General features: G+C 42.4%; 1 protein-coding gene across 2 annotated transcripts in view; it reads left to right on the top strand.

Annotated features, from left to right (window-relative positions):
- The window catches only part of DUSP27 (dual specificity phosphatase 27, atypical), a 29502-nt gene extending 6477 nt beyond the window's left edge, over positions 1-23025 (top strand). Inside the window, exons 2-6 of one of the 2 annotated variants that reach the window (XM_029579213.1) lie at positions 1891-2017; positions 6876-6970; positions 7667-7898; positions 13360-13577; positions 19513-23025. In XM_029579213.1, the coding sequence (XP_029435073.1) occupies positions 1908-2017; positions 6876-6970; positions 7667-7898; positions 13360-13577; positions 19513-22313 (3456 nt within the window). In that variant the 5' untranslated portion in view covers positions 1891-1907 and the 3' untranslated portion in view covers positions 22314-23025. The remainder of the gene's footprint in view (positions 1-1890; positions 2018-6875; positions 6971-7666; positions 7899-13359; positions 13578-19512) is intronic. The other variant, XM_029579214.1, reaches the window with a different exon arrangement.

Raw genomic sequence — 23025 nt, 5'->3', positions numbered from 1 at the left:
TATCATTTATTCCATCCAGGAACGTTATCTCTCTAGCGTGACCTGATGATGCATTTAACCAGTCTATATTGGGGTAATTGAAGTCTCCCATTATTACTGCACTACCAATTTGGTTAGCTTCCCTAATTTCTCTTAGCATTTCACTGTCCGTCTCACCATCTTGACCAGGTGGACGGTAGTATACCCCTATCACTGTAGTCTTCCCTGACACACAAGGGATTTCTACCCATAAAGATTCAATTTTGTATTTAGTCTCATGCAGGATGTTTATCCTGTTGGACTCTATGCCATCCCGGACATAAAGCGCCACACCTCCTCCCGACTGTTCCTCTCTGTCATTGCGATATAATTTGTACCCCGGTATAGCACTGTCCCATTGGTTATCCTCTTTCCACCATGTCTCTGAGATGCCAATTAAGTCTATGTCATCATTTACTGCTATACATTCTAATTCTCCCATCTTCTTAGACTTCTGGCATTAGCATACAAACATTTCAAAGTTTGTTTTTTGTTTGTATTTTTATTCTGCTTTTTAATTGATAGGGATAAGTTAGAATTTTTTAGGTCAGGTGAGTTTTTAGTTACAGGCACTTGGACTACTTTTCTAATTATTGGAACCTCACTGTTGGGATGCCCTAATTCTAATGCATCATTAGTATCCTTTAAAGATACCTCTCTCCGAACCATGCGCTGCTGAGCGACTGTCGGCTTTCCCCTTTGTTCTAGTTTAAAAGCTGCTCTATCTCGGCACGGGCCATCTATAGTTTAAAATCTGCTCTATCTCGGCACGGGCCATCCATTCCTCCTACCATGTGACAGGGGCTGACCAATGGCAACAATAGCCCCTGTCACACGGTAAGGGCAAAGGGCCTTCGGCGCCATTTTGATTAGTGGCAGCCGACGACCCGAGAGGGGGAGATCACTCCCGGGACCCCGCTGGACCACCAGGGACTTACGGTAAGTCTTGGGGGGGGGGGGGGGGCGGTCGGGCAAGTCTTGGGGTGCAACCGCATGTCCACCTATAACTAGGGCTTATTTTTGGAGTAGGGCTTATATTTCAAGCCCACTCAAAAAATCCTGAAAACTCAAGTTAGGGCTTATTTTCAGGGTAGGGCTTATTTTCGGGGAAACACGGTAGTACTCCGGCTACATAAAGAAAAAAAAAGACACCCACATCATGCAGAATCGATATATGCCTATCAAGGGGTCTTCAGAACCTTAACACAACCAGGATTTCCAATTCTTGATAAGGATTTGCAAAAGAAACATTTTCAGCCTGCTTTCTGAAGAAAGAAAAGTAGGCTTATGAGATCTCTATGTCTAAGGGTGTGCTGTGTTTCCCCCACCCGATAAATTTTGCATTTGGTGTTCCCTCCACATCAAATAAGAACATATGTTCAGGACTTGTGGGGCGGGGTTATCATTTAACAAGGCCGGGCTGTGATTACTGGCCTCTTCCTTTCTTTAACCATGTTCCCTAATACTTTGGGCTCATTATATGAATGTGTTCCCATCTTGGTTTTTCTAAGTCCCATTGTAGCGCATTCAATTCTGCAGGACAGTAAGTACTAGCCTGTGCTGGGGTAGAAGTTAAAAAAAAATTGTAACAAGTGCACTAAGACACCTCATGATAACATGAAATTAATTTGGCAACATCTTTCCCTCACTCTTGTCTCACCCAACAGGCCTCCCCTTTCCCTCCTTCCCCCATCTTAGTCCTTACTCCCTCCAGTCCATTTTTTCTCACTTTTGTACCTCTGTTGTCCCATCTTTTTCTCTCCCTGCACTCTGCTCTCTTCACCACCCACTCTTTCCCACACAGAAGGTTCCCTGAGTTATACAACACGGAATACATCTTTTAATTCACACGCTTTGCTCCATCTCTGGCAGACTGTTAACTGCTTGCCATGGCAACCAGCAGAGATTCAGACGAGGAACAAGTTGTCCCAGATGAAGGTGACGAAAGCGATGTGAGGGCGGTTCAGGCCCACTATCTCCGCAGCCCTTCTCCCAGCCGGTGAGTCTTCCTTTGTCACAGGGGATGGGACATACCATTCCAATGCATGGCAGAAGCGATCAAACTGGTTTTTATTGGTTGCTTTCACGTCTGTGATGGGATCCATTGTTAAACCAACAAAAGATTTCACTTTTCCCCAGACTGTCTGGCAGCATTCCCAAATTCAGACCTGCAGAGATGAATACCAACAGTGCCCAGAGAAAGCGCACAAATCACCCTTCCACAGATGCCTAAAGAAATCCAGTCTGTATTCCTCACATCTGTATAGCTCAAGCAATAACATTCTTACCACACAGGATGCATTTTCCATGAAACATATTTCCATATATATGGTCTTGGTATGGGAAGATGTGAGGTGGACAAAACAAAGACTGGAACAACCTAGTGATACTGCAGGCCATGGAGTAGCTGGGTTGGTGCCAGCAGACTGATAGTGAACAAGTACTGCCCAGTAAGCCCATGGGGGTCTAGGAGGCTGCAATAGCCTTACTAGTTTTAGTAGTTGTTTTAGACTATTCCAAAGCTTGGTGAAAAGACATGGAAAGGGGATCTGAGTTTGGGATTAAATATAGGATCTTGTATGCTCATCTAACCAGGATAGTAAACACTGAGGTAATCTGCATGAAGGAGCAATTACAACCCTATTAATTACTGGGTGTTATTTGATGTGTCTGCTATTTTGAAATATTTTATTGATGTTTAGGAATTTTAAAATTATATATTGGAGGGTGCCAAAGGATCTATAAATCCTGAGTGCCAAATACGTTAGGAATGCCACTGCATCTACATCATTAAAATGTTGAAGAAAGGAGAGTGGAGATACCCTCCAGCTGCAACAGGGAAGTAAGGAGAAGGAGTAAGAACTCTGGACTAAGGTATGAAATATGGGACTTTAATAAAATCTAAATTAGGAAATATCCTCTCCACTAAATTCTGGGAGGAAGTTCCAAAACTACCCCATTAATTGGACAGGATCAGGATTTAAATAATCAATTACCTTTATTAACATCATAAATTAATTGGAAGTATAAAGACACATTTATCAAAAGAACTAAAGCTGTAAATGGACTGAAAATAAGAACTTATAAATGCATATTTTCATCAGTTTCCATCATTAATCAGTAAAAGTTAAATTGGAAACCGAATCAGCTTCCAGGATGATTATTACTGCCATTCACAAGAGCCTTCTATGTGATCTATGAATGGTACCATACTCAGGGTCTAGGAAGTAATCTTACCTCTCCCCTGCCCCCCCCCCTCCTCCAACAGGGAATCCTGGACTTTCAGAGAGGCTTAACATCAGGCGGAAAATTAAACAACTTAAGCCCTTTTTTGAAGTGTGGTCTTTGGGGTCCTATGATAGGATGCTAGCCCATGGGGTTATATGTGGATTATCAGAAAACTTGTTAAGGCAAGGGGGGGGGGGGGGGCTGGGTCTTGTAAGAACCAAAGAGAAAGATGCACAAAAACTAACCGTGGGAACTGTCTACAGTTATCATGTAAGGTAAATCTGTTAAAAATACCTTTATTGAAATTACAGTATACAAATATTCATGAAAAATGTTAATTTTAATCTTTTTGTCTTTTTTCAAACTTTTTAAAAATTTTTTTATTTTTTATTTTTTATCGAGAGACACAAATCTCAGATCTGGCGAAAAAGAGAAGTTAGCGTATTCTCTTATTATCTAGCCAGTAGGATCAATCACCGGTCTCTAATGTCTCTTAATCTTTTTTTATTTTTAAAATATTCTTCAACATGGACTAAGTTTTCTTAAATGTTTACTTCAACATGGACTAAGTTTTCTTCAAGTTTGACTGCAATTTCTTTTCGTGCAATTTAAATCAATTGTTCTGACCAATGTCATGAACTTGGATTTTTTGCTGCAATTTAAACTAGTGCAGATATAGATCTTATCAAAGTCGTAATCGCGGTTTAAATGTCCTGCTATAGATATAAATCTTGCTACAGCCACGGTCGCGGATAAGAGAAGAAAAAGACTGAAAGTGATCCAAAATCTAAAGATTTCTTCTGTAGGAATATAGTCAGCAGGGCTGGTGCTTCCATTAGGCAAACTAGGCAATCACCTAGAGTGCCAAAATGTTGGGGGCGGCAAAATCCTGCCAGCACGAGGCACAGAAGGCTGCTGTACCAGAGCCATTGCTGTCAAAGAAGGAGCCACTGCCACCAGTAGGAGAGAGCACTGTGCTGGAGCTGCTGCCAATAGGTAAAGTTGGGGGGAGGGGATGCATAAATGAAGGTGGTTCACCTAGGGCACCAGATACTTTTGTATCGGTCCTGATTCTTAGAGACTGCCACAGACACACTGAGCAGAAAGACAAATTATGATCATCTTAACCAAGGTGCAAAACTCCTTTTCTTGTCTATGAAAACATCTGACTGAGAAAAATGAAGTAGATGAAGGAATAAGAGGACTTAAAAAAAAAACTTATTTAATATGTTCTGACAAGTCAGCTAGGTGAACAATTGTAAGGGAGACCATTATACAGAAGATATGGTTTTAAGTATTTCCTGGCACCCTTTATTAAAGAAAAGAAATGACTGAGAGGCTTAGGCCTACAGCTCTGAGACAGTCTTTGTCCTGCTTCAGCAGGATTCTAAAAAGAATGATAGAAAGTCCTTATTCCTTAATTCAGGCACGTAATATAGTTCAAGAAAAGTAGTACACAAATATTAGTCCTTTACCCTTGGTCTCAGAGCAGCAATCTCAGTAGACTATTTTGTAGTGCAGGGTCCATCAGCTCTATCACAATGTGCACCTAAATCTTTAACATGGAATGAAAATGGTACAGGTCAACACAGTCTACCATAATTGGGGATTCATGATTAAACGGTATATTATTATTATATTTTCAAACAGTATAAGAAGCAACCTTCTCTAATTATCCCCCAAATGGGGAGAACAATGAGGTTTGATTTCATTACCTAGACGTGATTAAATGGAACAACAGAGTCCACGTTCAGTCGCTTAGCAGGTTTACGAGTCGACCAGAGTTAGCCAGATTTGGCCAAATTTTAGCCAGACAAAAAGTTATTTGGCTAGAATTTAGGCAGATTAAGTGCCAAAATATTCATTTATCTGGATAACTCTTAAATGCTTCTGAATATGGACCTCAAAGTTTTTATTATCTAACCAGCAATAAATAAGTAAAAATAGGTCTCGGAAGTGAATATCATGGAGAATGGATTTTTAAGAGGGTGATGTCACTCAGTGATCCCTACCAGGTGCATAAGAGGCTGCTGACACCTTTTGTCCTCCACTTCCTCCCACCCCGTGGATTAAACCAAGTGGAGCCCTAGAGTTGCTGGCAGCTTCCAGCCCCAAACGGTTTAAATTGCAAGATGGCTGGAAGGTGCCTGGTCTCCCACACAGCTCCGAGGGAATGCTGATGTCAGTGACGTCTGTGGCAGTGAATGACGCTGCTTTTCTGTGAAGGTATCTATCTTGTAGTAAGGGTAAGCTGAAACATGTCATGTTAAACATGAGCAGGGGCTGTGCTAAATATGCTTATGGCCTTTATTTTTAGCAAGGAATTACTCAGGGGCTTCAGTCATCATAGAAAGATATAGCTCTCAGGATTAAACTCCAGAGTTGCTGTCTGCGGGCATCGGTTATAAAAAGATGTTTCTCCTGTAGGTACAAAATGGGAGAAAGCCTTTCTCAATCAGGCTGGGGGAATGAAATGTTATTGTAGCAACCTTGTCTTCCAAATCTTGTGACACAGGCGCCCTCCAGTGGACAAGATGGAATGTTATGCACACCTCAGGGAAAGCCCATTTCTTGAGCTGTGATACATCTACAACTGGTTTCAGATTATCAACAACCAGGGAAACTGTAGATGCTACCCTGTCATTAATTGTGTTTTTTAAGTATACTCTTTTCTTCTTCATAGAGGGGTTACTCAGAATGCTATGGTTAACATCAAAATGTTTGTCATGGTTTCAGTTCAGTCATATGATATTCTTGTAATATCACAACAAAAGATCTTCCTGTCATTTTCTGTACATTTCACTGCCCCCCCCCCCCCCCCCCCACACACACACACCTTTTTTTGGAGTGAGGGGAGAATACAGAATTAACTGGAAGCAAAGAAAGCCTTTGCATGACCCTTTGAAACATCTCTGCAAGAAGTTTATTGCAGTGCATTCTCACCTTCAAAAGCCCAGCTAGAGCTCCACCTTCTGCCTTGAAACTGAAATAAGAATATATAAGATAAAGTTGTGATCATCCAACCTTGCACTACAAAACAATAATCTGGATTCCAAATAATTCAGATCAAACTGAGACCACATTTGCAGTGATCAAAAGGAGTATTTTATCTCAAACTGACCCTTCCATATTGAAAGCAAACCTAAAATCCTCTTCCATACAAAATGAGCCCTGTCTAAGCAATTTCAAACTGAAAATCCTCTTTTACATTAAACTGTGTCTGCAGAAGCTTCAAGGTAAAATTTAAACCTAAAAACCTTGTTTGCCCCCTAAAGCCTGCAAGAACTCCAGCTTTAAAAGCCCTGCTCACCTCAGAACAAGTCCTACAGAAAAGCCTCTTCTTCTCAAACTAAGTGCCTACAGAACGTAGCATCCTGTGTTGAAGAGGAAATGCCACTCCACTCCCCTCTTTACCATATGGGTGGCATTAACAGTTCTGCCACTGCATCCTATCTCTGGCAGCTCAGTCTATGCTCCTCAAAGGTGTGACCTGTACCAGTATACAATCTGCATTCCAGTAGCAGAAGCCCCTATATACAGAAACTCAGTCGCTCCTTTGTTGCTGTGTGCATCAAAGTCACATGACTGCGTAAATCTGAAGTTGATTGTTAATGTCTATTCACTGACAGGTATTCCATGATATCAGACACCTACACTGAAAGTATCTTCATGGAGCCCATTCACCTCTCATCAACTGTGGCTGCCAAACAGATCATCAATGAAGGTATGTTAGCACTCCCGATGAGTCATAGCATTGATTCAAGTTCAGGATGGTACTGATTTAAAATTAGGGATGGTTTTAAGATTATAGTTGGCCAGGAGCTTAAAGTAGATTTTAGAATGCCTTATTGTTGTCTGTAAAAATTAAGATGACATTTCCATAGGGTCTGCTGGTTAGAAAGGTAGGAAGCTACGCATTGGATGTGGAATGCAACATACTTCGGACATATACTGCATGTGACCGATTCCATTATAAGTCTTTGGGACCAAGAGTCAAGATGTTTGGACTAGCAAATGCCATTAGACTGAAGCACAGAATTTTCAGTCAGCAAAGTTTTAGTTTTTGTAAGGCATTTCATCAGCTATAGATTCAACCTTTCTTGCCCTTCAAATGAGGGAATGCTAGAAAACAGATTCCAGAAAAGGTTTTTAAATATCTGCAAGATAAACCAGAGAAACGTATAAATACATTTCCTCTCCACATATCCTGTAGTCCAAGATTTCACCTGTCATAGCAACTTCAGTTCAAAAGATGTGTAATTATGTGTTTATAGGGAAAATAAAAATCTAACCTTAGGCACAGCTGTTCTCATTGGTATTTCTTGTGACTTTCTTCTAGGCCTGTATCTATAGTTCTTCTAGCATGGAGTATATGCCTCAGGGCATGCTGATGTTGATTCCCTTCTGTAACATTTTCCAGAGCTTAAACCTAAGGAAGTCAAAGCAGGGTCAGTGTGTCCAGAGATGCTGGAATCAGCAGAGCAGTTGCTGGTTGAGGATCTGTACAACCGGGTCAAGTTAAAAATCGATGACAGAAGTTTGTTCAACACGCCATGCGTTCTGGATCTGCAAAGGGCTCTTATGCAAGATCGCCTGGAGGCCCCCTTGAACTCTGTGGATGAAGTCTGGACAAACGTCTTTATTGCAGAAAAGTGAGTCTGGGCTACAACCCTAAAACCAGGAAGAAAGAGATTAGAGAGAAGGAGAACAGGAAAGTTCCTGTTGAGCATTTTTTTGACTATTCATAGTGAGAGATGTGGGAAAGAACTAAAGAAAAGCCTCACCAACAGCTTAAGTTTTTATATAATAGTATCAGGTATTTTACTATATTGTAGCACTACAGATGCAGAGTGCTGCTGCTCTTGCTCATCTCAAAGGTAAGAATAATTATGCCCTCAGTCTCTGTGCTTTACTAGATGCTTCTGCACTTTTAACTTTGACTACAGCTATTATGAGGTCTCCTTCTGTGGCTGGAAGCTTGCAAAATGCTATCACGTGGTTCGAGGCCTTAAAGATGGCTTTACTGCTTACAGATTTCAAACTTGTGCTGACTCAGTCATTTTCTGAGTGTTACAGCAAGCAAAGGGAGATTGCAAACCAGCAGAACTGCTTCATTTGGCATCCAAGCTCCTTGGTTTGAGTTCTCAGTTGCTTGCAATGCAAAGATGGCTAAAAGCCTGGCCTCTGTCACTGAGCTGCCCCCTCTGATGCCATCAGCAAGGCCTTTCACCAGCTCTGTTCCACTTGGTGAGGTTCTCCACATTTTATTTATTTATTCTACATATAATTTCTCTCACATTATGCACATAGCACTCTAGGCAAGATACAATGAGCTAAATAGATTAAAATAAGATCACACAGAATCAGACAAAACAAAACATAGGAAGGATAACTTTCAAACAGCTCTGCGTGGCCCCCATATGTGCACGTATATGGCTGCGCAGAGATCTGCTACAATATTTTACAACCTGCGCATATCAGGTACATGCAGATTATAAAATACACATGTCTACCACCCAAAAATACATGTGTATGTTTGGTTCTCGTGAATATCTACAATGCGTGGAAAGTGAGTACTTTTTCTATCTATTTTATAAACCTACGCACGTATACTTTATGCGTGAGAAAAAATATGGGGTAGATTTTAAAAAAATACGCATCAGGGCCTTCCCCAGTACCCTTCCAGTCCACTCCAATTAAGGAGCGGACTGGGAGGGAACTTCCCAACCCCCTACCCTAACCTCCCTTCACCTATCTTACCCTCCCCATATCCCTATCCTAGCCCCCCACCCCCATTTTTTTAACACATGGTTTGCTCCTGCAAAGTGGCAGGAGCAAGTTGCACCGGCACGCGAGCCTCTGGCACAGCGGCAAATGACCGCTGTACCAGGTACCTCTAGCCCTGCCCCCCAGATCGCCCCCTTTTAAGGCCCCAGCACTTACACTTGTCCTGGGGTTTACATGCGTGGTCGGGCACATTTGAAAATCGGCCCGGCACGCATAAGGCCCGAGATTTACGTGTGCCGGGGTTTTAAAATACGGTCTTCTGCTCACATAAAACCCTGATTTCCTGGCTAAAAGACAGGAAACAAAGAGTAGGATTAAATGGACAATTTTCTCAGTGGAAGGGAGTGGGCAGTGGAGTGCCTCAGGGATCTGTATTGGGACCCTTACTTTTCAATATATTTATAAATGATCTGTAAAGAAATACGACGAGTGAGATAATCAAATTTGCAGATGATACAAAATTGTTCAGAGTAGTTAAATCACAAGCAGATTGTGATAAATTGCAGGAAGACCTTGTGAGACTGGAAAATTGGGCATCGAAATGGCAGATGAAATTTAATGTGGAATAAGTGCAAGGTGATGCATATAGGGAAAAATAACCCATGCTATAATTACACAATGTTGGGTTCCATATTAGGTGCTACAACCCAAGAAATATCTAGGCGTCATAGTGGAAAACACATTGAAATCGTCAGTTCAGTGTGCTGCGGCAGTCAAAAAAGCAAACAGAATGTTGGTAATTATTAGAAAGGGAATGGTGAATAAAACGGAAAATGTCATAATGCCTCTGTATCACTCCATGGTGAGACCGCACCTTGAATACTATGTACAATTCTGGTCGCCGAATCTCAAAAAAGATATAATTGCGATGGAGAAGGTACAGAGAAGGGCTACCAAAATGATAAGGGGAATGGAACAGCTCCCCTATGAGGAAAGACTAAAAAGGTTAGGACTTTTCAGCTTGGAGAAGAGACGGCTGAGGGGGGATATGATAGAGGTGTTTAAAATCATGAGAGGTCTAGAACGGGTAGATGTGACTCGGTTATTTACTCTTTCGGATAATAGAAAGACTAGGGGGCACTCCATGAAGTTAGCATGGGGCACATTTAAAACTAATCGGAGAAAGTTCTTTTTCACTCAATGCACAATTAAACTCTGGAATTTGTTGCCAGAGGATGTGGTTAGTGCAGTTAGTATAGCTGTGTTTAAAAAAGGATTGGATAAGTTCTTGGAGGAGAAGTCCATTACCTGCTATTAATTGAGTTGACTTAGAAAATAGCCACTGCTATTACTAGCAATGGTAACATGGAATAGACTTAGTTTTTGGGTACTTGCCAGGTTCTTATGGCCTGGATTGGCCACTGTTGGAAACAGGATGCTAGGCTTGATGGACCCTTGGTCTGGCCCAGTATAGCATGTTCTTATGTTCTTACATGCGGAAGCCAGTATATTTAAAAAATGCGTAGATAATTGAAATTACCAGTTTGCCAATACCTCCACAAGTTGACCCAGTCCTTCTCCAGTTCATCGAGACAGGGATCAGTATAGGGACCAGTTCTGTTTAATATCTTTGTGAGCAACATTGTGGACAGGATAGAAGGTAAAGTACCGGTATGTCTATTTGTGGATGATACTAAGACCTGCAACAGAGTGGACACGCCTGAAGGAGCAGAGAAAATAAAAAGAGATTTAAGAAAGCTGGAAGAGTGGTCAAAGATCTGGCGCTGGGATTCAATGCCAAGAAGTGCCAAGTCATGCATCTGGGATGCGGTAATCCAAAAAAGCTGTATGTGATGGGGGATGAAAGACTGATGTGCACAGACCAAGAGAGGGATCTTGGGGTGATAGTGTCTGGCGATCTGGAGGTGGTAAAGCAATGTGACAAGGTGATAGCTAAAGCCAGAAGAATGCTGGACTGCATAGAGAGAGGAATAACCAGTAAAAAAAAAAAAAAGGAGGTGATGATGCCATAGTACAGATCCTTGGTGAGGCCTCACCTGGAGTATTGTGTTATTTCTGGAACCCATTTCTCAAAAAGGATAGAGACAGGATGGAGACAGTCCAGTGAAGGGTAACGAAAATGGTGTGGGGTCAGTATCAGAAGACTTATGAGAAGAGGCTGAAAGATCTGACTATGTATACCCTGAAAGAGAGGAGGTGCAGGGGAGATATGATACAGACCTTCAGATATCTAAAAGGTTTCAATGATGTATGGACTTCGAACCTTTTCCGTTGGGAAGAAAACAATAGAATTAGGGGTCACGAAATGAAACTCCAGGGTGGACGACTCAGAATCAATGTCAGAAAATATTTCTTCACAGAGAGGTTGGTGGAGGCCTGGAATGCCCTTCTGGAGGAAGTGGTAAAAAAGAAAACAGTCAAAGAATCAATGGGGCATGGGATAAACACTGTGGATCTCTAAAGGCTAGAAGACAGAAATGAGATAAGCATGCAAGGGGGTAACTTGCTGGTACGGTGGTTACTACCTTTAGCAGAAGGCAAGGAGATTACTACCCTTAATCAATGTGCTTTGATGCTTTTAATGTGACTGCAACATTGTTCTCCAGGGGGATAAGAGGAATTTAATTCAGACAACAACTGAGGATGCCAACTTTCATGGTCTGGGATACTGTTATGCAGACATAAGGGAAAAAGCACAGTACTGCTTCTATTGCCAAGTCCTAAAGAAAACGAAGAAAGCATGCATGGGGGTAACTTGCTGGTGTGACGGTTACTACCCTTAACCAATAAGCTTTGATACTTTTGATGCAACTCCAACAATTCCCCTTTTCCCCTGCTTCAACAGCAGGGGGAAAGGGTAATTGTATTTAGAGAACAACCAGAAAGGGCCCTGACTTTTACGGTCTGCAGAACTGATGAGCATGGGGGTAACTGGCATAGTACGGCAGTTACAACCCTTAATAGAAGGCATGGGATTACTACCCTTTACCGATAAGCCTTGATGCAACTGCAACATTGCTCTCTGCTTCGTAGGAGGGGGGTGGGGGCTAAGAGGAAAGAGAAATTTTGATTCAGGGACAACCAACATGAGCCCTGACTTTTTTACCATCTGAGGTACTGATGCTCAGACGTCAAGCAGCACTAACGAATAGGTGGGGGTAACCTGCACGGCGCGGCAGACACTACCATGGGAAGCTTGCTGGACAGACTGGATGGATCATCGGTCCTTTTCTGCCGTCATTTCTATGTTTCATATTTTTCTATGAGACCCTGGTAGTTCTTCACCCTGAACTCCCCTCAATTCACCTAGACCTCCCAGCCAGCCAGTAGCAGACAACAGACAAGTCTGATATCAATTGTGTGAGATAATTAGTAGGTGTAAAATTGTGCAAAAACGTTGCCAAATGTATGCATGTAAATCTCTTATAAAATAGCAACTTCTGTACAATCCTCTTAGGTCTGCTCTGGAATGCTCCTAGACTGCGCATGTAAATGTGCATGCAAAACTGAAAATATGTGTGGGTTTTTTGATGTTTATAAAATAGCATGTATGCGAGTGCAAGCTATTTACACCCGTATATGCTAAATTTATGAGCGTAACCCCTTTGAAAATTCACCCCATAGCAGTAATTTTGTAACATTGCACACAAGTTAGCCAGCAAAAGGGCATTTAGGTCTCGCCAATTTTCAAAGCAGACTTGTGGCAATAAGTTGCAACTGTGATTTGGTGTGCATAGGTTTTACGAGAGAATTTACACAAATAATTTTTTAAATAAAAAAGTATACACACCCAGACTACAGCCCTGCAAAGCTGCTCTCCTATGCACATAAAGGTATGCATGTATATGCATATTGGTCACACAGTTTTCTAAAGGACCATTACTGCAGTTAAAACACTACTTAAGTACAGAAGTCCCCTTGAAAAGTACCCTCCGCATACATGCAAAAACATTCACAACATTATTTAGCCCTTCTCAATTTTTATCCATATAACAAAAATAGAATGTACGTAAAACATACAATAACTTAATATTGAAAATTACTTTACAATTGTGGGATTCTTAGCAGATTGAAAGATTTTACGGGCTTAGCATACAAATTATCTAAAAATATTGCACATGAAGTTTTGAAAGCATGTGGGCTCCTTTGTCAGATGTCACATTAGAGGCATTATTCATATCTGTGATTTCAAAATGAGGCACCATGTTGACTCTTCAAAGGTGAAGGAACTCAACCTGTACAATTCTCATAATCTTTCAATGAGCCTCTCTCTTTTCTTTAGCCTTTTCTTAATCAATTCTGTACCAATTTGATATTTCCCTTCCAAAAGTATTAAAATCCTAGTTTTTGTTCTCCCTACTATAGAAGTGTGGCTGTGAACAAAGGGCGTCTGAAGAGAATGGGAATCACCCACATTCTGAATGCCGGGCATGGCACCAGCGTTTACACTGGACCTGAGTTCTATGCTGGCATGGAGATTCAGTACCTGGGCATCGAAGTTGACGACTTCTCAGATGCGGATATTTCCCCTCATCTGCGTAAAGGCGCCGAGTTCCTTGACGAAGCCCTTCTGACATACAGAGGTAATGGAAAGGGCCCATAGGAGCTCTTCGGCTATTCCTGCCTTAAAGGAGAAAGACAGGATAGCGTGGGCAGTGAGAGATCAGGTGCAAATGTCCAGAGGAGCAGGATTAGGCAGTATGAAGTCTGTCAGAATTGCTGAAGCAGCAGGTAGGAACCTGTGAGGAATCTCACAGCAAGAGGTGCTGGAGATACAGGAAAGTTAGGTTGGTCCACTACTGCAAAAAACAAAGAAAAATTCTGAATATTCTGCAAGAAGTCCAGGAATTGAATAAATATCCATTTTTTATTAAATGTATTCAGGCTTGATTTCCCACCTTTCTTTATGCGCATCAAGAAAGGTTACAATAAAATACAGTAGTATACATATAAATAAGGCAAACATACAACAGAAAACATAAAATCAGCAACAAAATAGAAACTCTATCTTTCAAAACCCAAGCACTTCATCACGAACCCTTACCACTGAGAGCCCTCACTAAACACATCCTTAAGAAGCCAATCTTTGGCTTTTTTCCTACAGTGGAGATAGTTCAACTCCTCTCAAAGATCCTTCAGAATTTAATTTCAGATGGTGAGAGCAAAAATACTAAGCTATAAGGGCTTCATACACATCAGATGCATGCATGCCAATGACGGCATTATCAGGAGTCTCTGCTGAGAATGTCTAAATGGCCTGATCAGCTGATAATTAATCAGACAGGTACTTTGGGGTTGCTCTACAAAGCCATTTAAAAATCAGGCCTTTAAATCTCGCTTCAGCGGAAAGCCAATGGAGAATTTCGGAGACATGATCACATTTTTCACCCCTGTCCATAAGCCATTTGGTGGTTGTATTCTGCAGCAATTATTCTATACCAATTTTAGGAAACTCCTGGTAAAAAGAATTACAGTAGTCTAACTAGTTTGTTATCAAAGACTGACTGATCCTTGCTAGATATGTCCAATCTAGATATGGCTGCAACTGGCATATTAAATGCAAGTGGCAAAAAACCCCAGATCGTAGCACTGCAGAAATCTGGGGAGCCATTGACAGCTGGGCATCCAGTTTTACTCCCAAATTGGTGACTAGAGACCCTGGCTGCCACCTGATTTTTTTAAATCTGTGGAAATATTGTAAGTGGGATGCATTTCCTTGACACCGATGACAATGAAGATTTTTCTGGATTTAATGGAAGCTTGTGTTGAAACGGGCATTCTGATATAACTTCTAAACAAGTATTTAAGTAGTAGGTAATACCTACCTGCTGACTGCTGTTGTGTGACAGCCTAAAAGGCCTTGCATTCTGTTACATTGCGGGGTGTTTAGTGTGCCCTTGGGCCTCAGCCCGACCCCAGATGGATCCAGGACTGAACAGAGGGTTGGCGACGTATCCCAGGATGGCAGAAACACGGTCTTACCCTCTGCTGGGCCTGCAAGCTCCCAGCGTCAACAACAAGATGATGTTGGTAGGTGAATGGCCTCCGACCGTACCGAGCCCTTTCAGACCTGCCGCTTGGATCGGCATGGAGCAGCAGGCCGGCCTGAGGATGAGGGCAGACGGAGGCCTTGACACGAAGACATGACACCAGGGTTAAGCGACGGCACCACAGGCAAGGGTTGATGTGAAGACATGACACCAAGGCTGTTGAAGACATGACACCAAGGCTGTTGAAGACATGACACCAAGGCTGATGCAACGGCATCAGAGACAAGACGAGAGGCTGGGAAGGTGGACAATGGCACTGTCTCTCAGGGCGCTCTACTCAGCCCACCTTCATGAGCGGACCCAATGGGCTGGTCGCGGACCACCCTGTCCCACTAAGCGCCCTACACAGCCCAAGAAGACTGGTCACGGACCACGAGGAGAGTGGGACGAGCGCAGGGAAGAATCCAGCCGAGGCAGAACTTCGACGACGGAACCAATGTCATCTGGAGCTCCACAAAGGCTGGCAAGACAGGATGGCTCAGGAGCACAGGACACCAGTCCACTGCCGGCATCTCCTAAGACGGAGCAGTGTCACCTGGAGATCCATGGCCGGCAGAACAGAAGGCTCCAGAGCACTGGAACAAGGACACCAAGGAACCAGGAACATCAGGAAACGGGACGTCCAAAGACGAGACACCAGGACACCTGGACGGGGACCTTAGGCACGAAGACATGATGAGAAGCAGACGAAACAAGACGAGGAGCTCCACGGAGAAGACAAGGACCTGTCAAAGCGCTGACAGACAGGAGCCTCCAGGGCTGAAGTCACTCCGATGCAAGGCCAGGACATAGTGCAAAGACAGCCCTTTTATAGGGCTGCTACAGGAAATAGTCACCAGGTGGGGCCCAGGGTATATCCGGCCGTGGGCCCTTTAAATGTAGCAGAAAGGCACGGCCGCGCGCCTAGAGGAAGCAGGAAGCAACAGGACTGTGCAGGACCGTGGACAGTGGTCCTGCACTGACGTCGATGATGCAGGGCTGGGCCTGGAGGCAGGCCCCGAAGACGGCAGCGGCTCCAGCCGCTGCAGGAGGCCCCGGGGGCAGCTCCAGCCGCCAATCCAGGCCGGGGCTTGCGGCCTCCAGCCGCGAAGATCACGGGATGTTGGCGGCTGCCTCCTGCTGCATAGATGGTGCTGAAAGTCCGCGGCACCAGCCGCGGTAAAGAGGCAACCCAATGGGCAGCCTCCGGGCCGCAGGGGGAAGGCAAGTCCGCGTCTCCGGCCGCAAAGAAGGCCCGACTTCGGCGGCGTCCGGCCACATCGGGAGGCAGGCAGAAGGTGAGGAGCCTGCTCGCGGGCAGCCGCGGGCAGGTTCATAACAACCGCTGTCCACATAAGCTGTGAATATATGGTAATCAATACCATATTTCTCTGTTTGCTTTGCAAATGTGACCAAATAATTATGCATTAAATATGTTGGGGACAATATGGAGCACTGAGGGACTCCTCAGGCAAGAATAATCACCTGAACACTGCCCCTCCCAATAAATACACTGATTCTAGTAGACAGAAATTAAGAGAACCATGCTGGGGGCATCTTCCCACACCAAAATCCCTCAGACATATCATCAGTAAACCATGATCCAGCCAGATTTTAAGGGCACCAAAAATGCTTCTCTCCTGCCTACATCCAAATGCTATTGACTAATGGCAGCAAGATAGTCTCATGACCGTGAGCTGTCTGAAATCCTGATTAAAATGGATGAAAGACATCTGTTTGAATAAGATAGCCCAAAAATTGTCAGTATACTAATTTCTCAATTATGTTGGCAAAAACAGTAGATTTGACCCTGGGCAATAGTTTGAAAGTTCTCCTGGGTCCATCCCATCCTGAGATTTTTTTCCAGTGTTGCAAGGAATCAACCTTTTTCCAAAGAAAAAGTTAACAATGAATGTTAACCAAGGAAGTACTTCCTGAAGCAGAAGCTTAACTATTTTAGCTGGAGCAAGATTCAGCTTACTAATTGTGGCCTTAAACATGTCTTGGATCTTATCCAGATGGTGTAAAACGCCATTGAAAATGTGGATAAGTCCAGTTTAAGGACAACATCTAGACTTAGTTCCTAGCTCAAGTTCTTGTTCCAGTAGTTGGCTGAGGCAGTGAACCTGTGAACTTTTCTGAGCTTTGTCACTCACATAGAGGATGGACAAAGCACTATTCTTCTAGCACCCTCTAGCAGTCAGGAAAAGGTAACTCTTAGCTAGTCATTTGAATCACTCCTCTCCAGTACTCCACTCTTTCTGTTTTCATTACTGTCAAAGAACCTCAAAACCTATTAAATAGATTTGCACTGATCTCCCTGGGGAGGGCGTGGCATTCCAGTGCTACAGATAAGCCTCTGCCATTCATCTGCACTAAAGATAAATACAAGGGATATATAGTATGTCAAGATCAACTCTGGTTGGAAGGCACTGTCTTAATCCAACTATTATTTTTATATCCTAGTAGGAAGAGGCAGTATTAATTCCTCTACTACACTCCTACAGATTATCCCTCTTATAAATAAAATAAATAATTTCTTACTTGTTTTTTCATCTTTCCCAGAATAATATGTCCAAATTTAGAAACTGAAAAGTCTTGGAACTAGCAAGGAACTACATCTCATCTGTTACCCTTTAAATTGGATGATGAACAAACGAAAGGATCACCTGGGTCACTCACCCTACCATCTCTCCTTGTGCTCGCATAGCCCCACATGTCAGTTTCCCTGAGATACAGGCTGATACAGTAAAAGTCACGGGAGAGCGGGCAAGCGCCCGCTCTCCTGTGCGCGTGATTCAGTAAAAGAAAATATTCAAATTAGGGCCTTGACATTGGAGTACTTGACATTGGAGTACTTGACATAGATTGGCACAGAGCTGGCTGTCTAATTTCTCCATGCTACAGGCACTTCCCATATAGAACGGCCGCAGAATGCCACAGCTTCAGCAACAATTGCAGCCAGAAATGGGTGGCCTAGCGGGCCCCCTTTTGAATTGCAGGGGATTGTGATGACATGATTGTCACACGATGAGCATTGCAGATGTTTGAAACTTAATAGAGGAAACAAGAAACTGGTGAGAGGGTATAATCAGTATTTGGGTTCTTCAAGTTGAGCTCCTTGGACTTTTGGCTAAGATCCAAATGAAGGGTCTTAGTTATGAGCTGAGGTCAGTCCCTTCTTGGCCTTATGACTGAGAAAGAAGGGAGGGGTTTAACACCCTGTCATCTGACCCCACGGGGGGACATGATGATGGTATGGCTATTGCCATAAACCTCCTGCTAAAAATAAATAAATGAATTCCAATTGCTGACATTAAGTCTCTCTTGGTAAGTCAAATTTGGAATCATTAAGACCTTTAATTATTTCCAAATAGGTTCGCCAAAGCCTCAAAAAGAATGACATTAAATATTCTATAATAATTCCAATATTTGTCACCCATTAAATGGTTTGTCAAAATGCTCTGCCACAGAATGTACAGTTTGCCTATGGAAAAAAAAAATGCATCACACCTATGGGGCCCTGATAGCTGCATCACATCATCCAGCCGGAAAAATTCATCACAGGGTAATGATTGGGGGCTACTGGTTCCTGGAGAAACCTGAAGTGAGTTTTCTTCTCTGCTGCCCTTCAAATCTGTAAATTGCAGAAGAAACAAACCCAGTGGCAAGGCCACCCCTGGCAGCATCAAGAGTCGTTTGAGCTTTGGGCCACACTGATTGGGACCTACGCTGCCTCTGAGATCAAGGGATTGTGGAGCCGATCAGTTGGAGTGGATGGGCAAACAAGATAGGCTGTAATAGTGGCTTTTTCGCCATCACATTTCTATGTTTCTTATATTACAAGTGAAATGAGTATTACACTTGCTAAATTTTAGAATACTCTGTTACGAACTATACAAATATTTAAGACAGATCAGAAACTATCTTGGTCTACAGCATTATTATTTAGGATTTTCAGGGCCTTATCCAAAGATGATATTTTACTATTCTGTGTATATAGAAATACATTTTATTGAATAAGGTTCTCAAGATAAACCAGTTCACATGTTTTTAGGTGAATTAGCTCTGATTTCCCAGTTGGCCAGGAAGCACAGACAGGAATATTTATCATGATTTAAGCAGCTCTCTCATAGTACCTACAATTTATTTTTTTTGGCAGCAACCTACTGCAAGCCAAAATCATAGGCATCAGAGCTGATCCAAGGGCAAAATGGAACAGGTTAGGGCTATAGGAAGACAGTGGCAACGGAGGTTCAAACGATCTGAGGTGTCCCATCTCCTCCCCTTGACCTCAATTAATGTTGAACAAATCTGATCAACCCTATTATACATCATATGGAGTAAAAAATAACTTAAAATTAAAAAAAAAGTTTGGCCTTGTAGCTTGGTCACAATACTCTGTACACCATAGTGCAGAAACCATATCTTCTCTGTCATTCTATTTGTACTTTTGGACTTAGCTGACTCTTCATTTTTTTCATCACAGGTAAAGTCTTGGTGAACAGTGAAATGGGAATCAGTAGATCAGCTATACTAGTTGCTGCCTACCTAATGATCTTTCATCACATGACAATCCTAGAGGCCTTAATGACAATCCGGAAAAAACGAGCCATTTACCCAAATGATGGCTTCATTATGCAGCTGCGAGAACTGAATGAAAAACTGCTAGAGGAGCGTGAAGATTTTGATGAGGATGAGAGTGGAGATGCAGACTCTGTCATTGAAGCCAAATCCCATTCCATCATGATGAAGGAAGAGGATTCAGGGAGCATGATGGGAGCCAAAGTGCACTCAATCATGGTAGAAGAGGAAGACACCACAAGCAACATGGGGAGTATCATGAGTTCCTTGGCAAAATCAAGTATGATTTCCAAACAACCAACTCTCATTGATGAAGATGAGGAAGAAAGACTATACGAGGAATGGAGGAAAAAGCAAGGACTGCCACCACGGGAATTACCAAACAGCGATGAGAGAGAAAAATGCTTTAAGCTTCAAGATCAAGATGAGGAGAACAAAGATGATGTACTCCAGATGGTCCAAGAGTGGCAACATAGAAATGAGACGTACCAATTACTAAGGCCAGAGGAAGATGGAGATTCTACCATGGGTGGGAAGAGATATTCTCCGAGTCAGTTTAGTGATATAGAGAGTGTGAGCAGCCTAGAAATTCAGACATTGAGAGAACACGTGAAAGCCAGCAGTATCAACAGAATGAATAGAAGTCGTACTGATTCTGTGTCCACGGAGGGAAATACATGGGACATGTGGAACCAAAGACTTCAGGAAATTGAAAAGGAAGCTACTAAGAAGTATCATTCCAAGGATAAAAGTGAAGATGACAGCTCTGAAAATGGAAGAAGGGTAAAAGAAGTAGATGAAGAGAGTGTGTTCTCAGAGACTAGCTCTTTTTATAATTTCTGCAAGAAGAATAAGGACAAGCTTACTCCACTGGAAAGATGGAAAATCAAAAGAATTCAGTTTGGATTTCACACAAAAGATTCACAGTCTACTGAAGCCCCCAAGGAAAACGAGAGTGGTGAGCCACAAGAAACAGAGGAGAAGAGTCTGACAGACACAAATCTGACAGCCTATCAAGCCTGGAAGATAAAGCACCAACAAAAGACAGGTAGTGAGAACAAAGATGAGATTGTGGAGTTGACTAAGGGTGAAGATACTGCCTTAGCCAAAAGAAAGCAGAGGCGAGCAGAGATTCTTGAACGTTCTAAAAAGACCTTGGAGGAGAGTCAGTCACTGTGCAGCTGGGAGACTGAAAGTACTATGAGTAGAAGTATTCCTTTGTCGACATTTTGGCCCCTAGCACCTGCAGCAAGCAGCATTGGAGATTCAGCCTCCATGCTGAGTATGCAAAGCAACAGGTCATCTATACCTCAACAACAGAGTATTCTAGGTGTTTCCCAATTGCCAACAACACCTTTACCAAATCTTGCAGTAGGGCCTGGTGATGTAATCTCTCTGACTAACATTCAGAACTGGATTGCCAATGTGGTCAGTGAAACCATTGCTCAGAAGCAGAATGAAATCATGATGTCATCCCGTGCACCCTCAGTGTTAAGCATGGGTTCAAACTCTACTCAGCTTGGCAGAAATGCAGAAGACGACAAGGTCTCCCTCATCAGCATGAACAATGGTTTATCTCTGGGTAATTCAGCAATGCACCCACGAGACATGAGAAATACTGACACCCAATCTGTCATGTCTTGTGACAGCTCATTTAGTTTGAAAACAGAGGGGTCTAGTTCAAGGGGAAAGATTGCTCAAACTAGTAAGCCATTGTACAGCCTCTTTCAGGATGACATCGATCTAAAAAAACTCAATCGGAAAGAGAAAGAGGCAAAAATGGAGATGAGTGGGAAAATGGATAAGTACAAGAAGGAAAAAATCACCACTGACAACAAACGCAGCACTTTATTTAAAAAAAAGAAGGTCAGAGATGAAGAAGATGAAGAGGTGGAAGAAAATTTTAAAAATGCTGGAAACAGAAATTACAGGTACTCTTCACATCAAGAGTGTGACAGAACTGACACAGCCTCCACCTTTTCAGGACATCTTGCCAACACTCACACTGTGAGTTTAGAGGTAGAGAGCAATGTTAACAAATGGCTCAGTGGTCTAAACAATGAAGAGAAACCAATGCATCAGGCATGGAGGGAGAATGAAGGTGAAAAATACACAAGAAGACCATGCACGCAGACAAAGGTGAACACTGAGGCCTCCAGTTACAGATTCTCTGGTTCCCAAGCAGAGGAAGTCGACAGCTCTTTGTCCGTTCTAAACACTAGTGATGATGCACTTAAAACTTCATCAAGATTCTCATCAACATGCACAGATGAAGACAAAGAGATGTATTGTTTTACAAAGCCTAAAGTCCATGAGATTACAGGTTCCCAAGAAAAGAACCCAGAACCCTATTTCTTCCAAACACCAGAACCAAGCAGTAAACTTGTAACCCCTGAACCAGTGCCAAATCGGATTAGAACATATCGCTTTGAAAACTCTCAAGAGCTATCAAGTCCAGATTCATCAGAACTTGGAGCAAAGAGAAAGTTTAACCAAAGCTTTACAAATTCTGAAGAAGACAGCGATAAACAGAAGGACAAAACAAACAGCAATGAGGAAGGAAAGTATACATTAGGTCGTTGGTCTCAATACAGAAAAAGCACTGCTGAGGGAAAAGAAATGGATGATGATGAAATTATTGCTGCTTGGAGAACTCATCAAGAAGAAACTAGGACAAAGCTGCTAAGAAAAAGAAAGGAGGAGTAATAGAGTTTAGTCTGCAAAATAGACATAATGTAGATAGAAGGACATAAAGGCAGAATATCTCACAAGGAGATTCAAACAAAAATGCATGCTCCTTCCCAACTTAATTATCAATGTTTCAAATATTCGGCAGCTCAGTGTAATGTTGCACTATGGAACCACTCTTTGTGGTGTCCAGCAATACCAAAAAATACAAGCTTTGAAAGCGTTAAGACTTCTCAGTAAGCACTGTAGAAGTAAAGGTCGATAAACAATTTGTAGGTGATGCCTTTTTATAGGACTAACTTAGTACATCTGTGACTAGCTTTTGAGAGAATTACCAAAGCTAGTCAGTCTTCTAAAAAGGCATCGCCTATAACATGCTTGTTGACCCTTGTTTCTACATATTCAAGTAGACTAAAATGGCATCCACAATATTTTGCAGTAAGAATTGTGAAATGGACTGAAGTTGCAAATGAACAACTAAGGAGCCTTCTTTTATATATGGAAAACACTGTTTGGTAATTTCCACAAAACTATCTCATACCCTTTCTCTCTTCTTCTCCATTGTATTCTGACTACCCTCACACCTTCAATTTTGTTTCATGTAGATATGCATATTCCACTGTGCAAAACCCTATGTGAGACATGTTATTCATTCACTGATGACTTGGCATGGGGGAACTCGTTTTTATTGAATGAATACAAATAAATCCTTTGCATAGAATTTAAAAAA

The sequence above is a fragment of the Rhinatrema bivittatum genome, chromosome 15, assembly GCF_901001135.1.
Source record: "Rhinatrema bivittatum chromosome 15, aRhiBiv1.1, whole genome shotgun sequence".
In the NCBI taxonomy this organism is placed as follows: domain Eukaryota; kingdom Metazoa; phylum Chordata; class Amphibia; order Gymnophiona; family Rhinatrematidae; genus Rhinatrema; species Rhinatrema bivittatum.
Note: the sequence above shows the minus strand (reverse complement) of the source record. Positions and strands in the feature narration are given on the sequence as shown.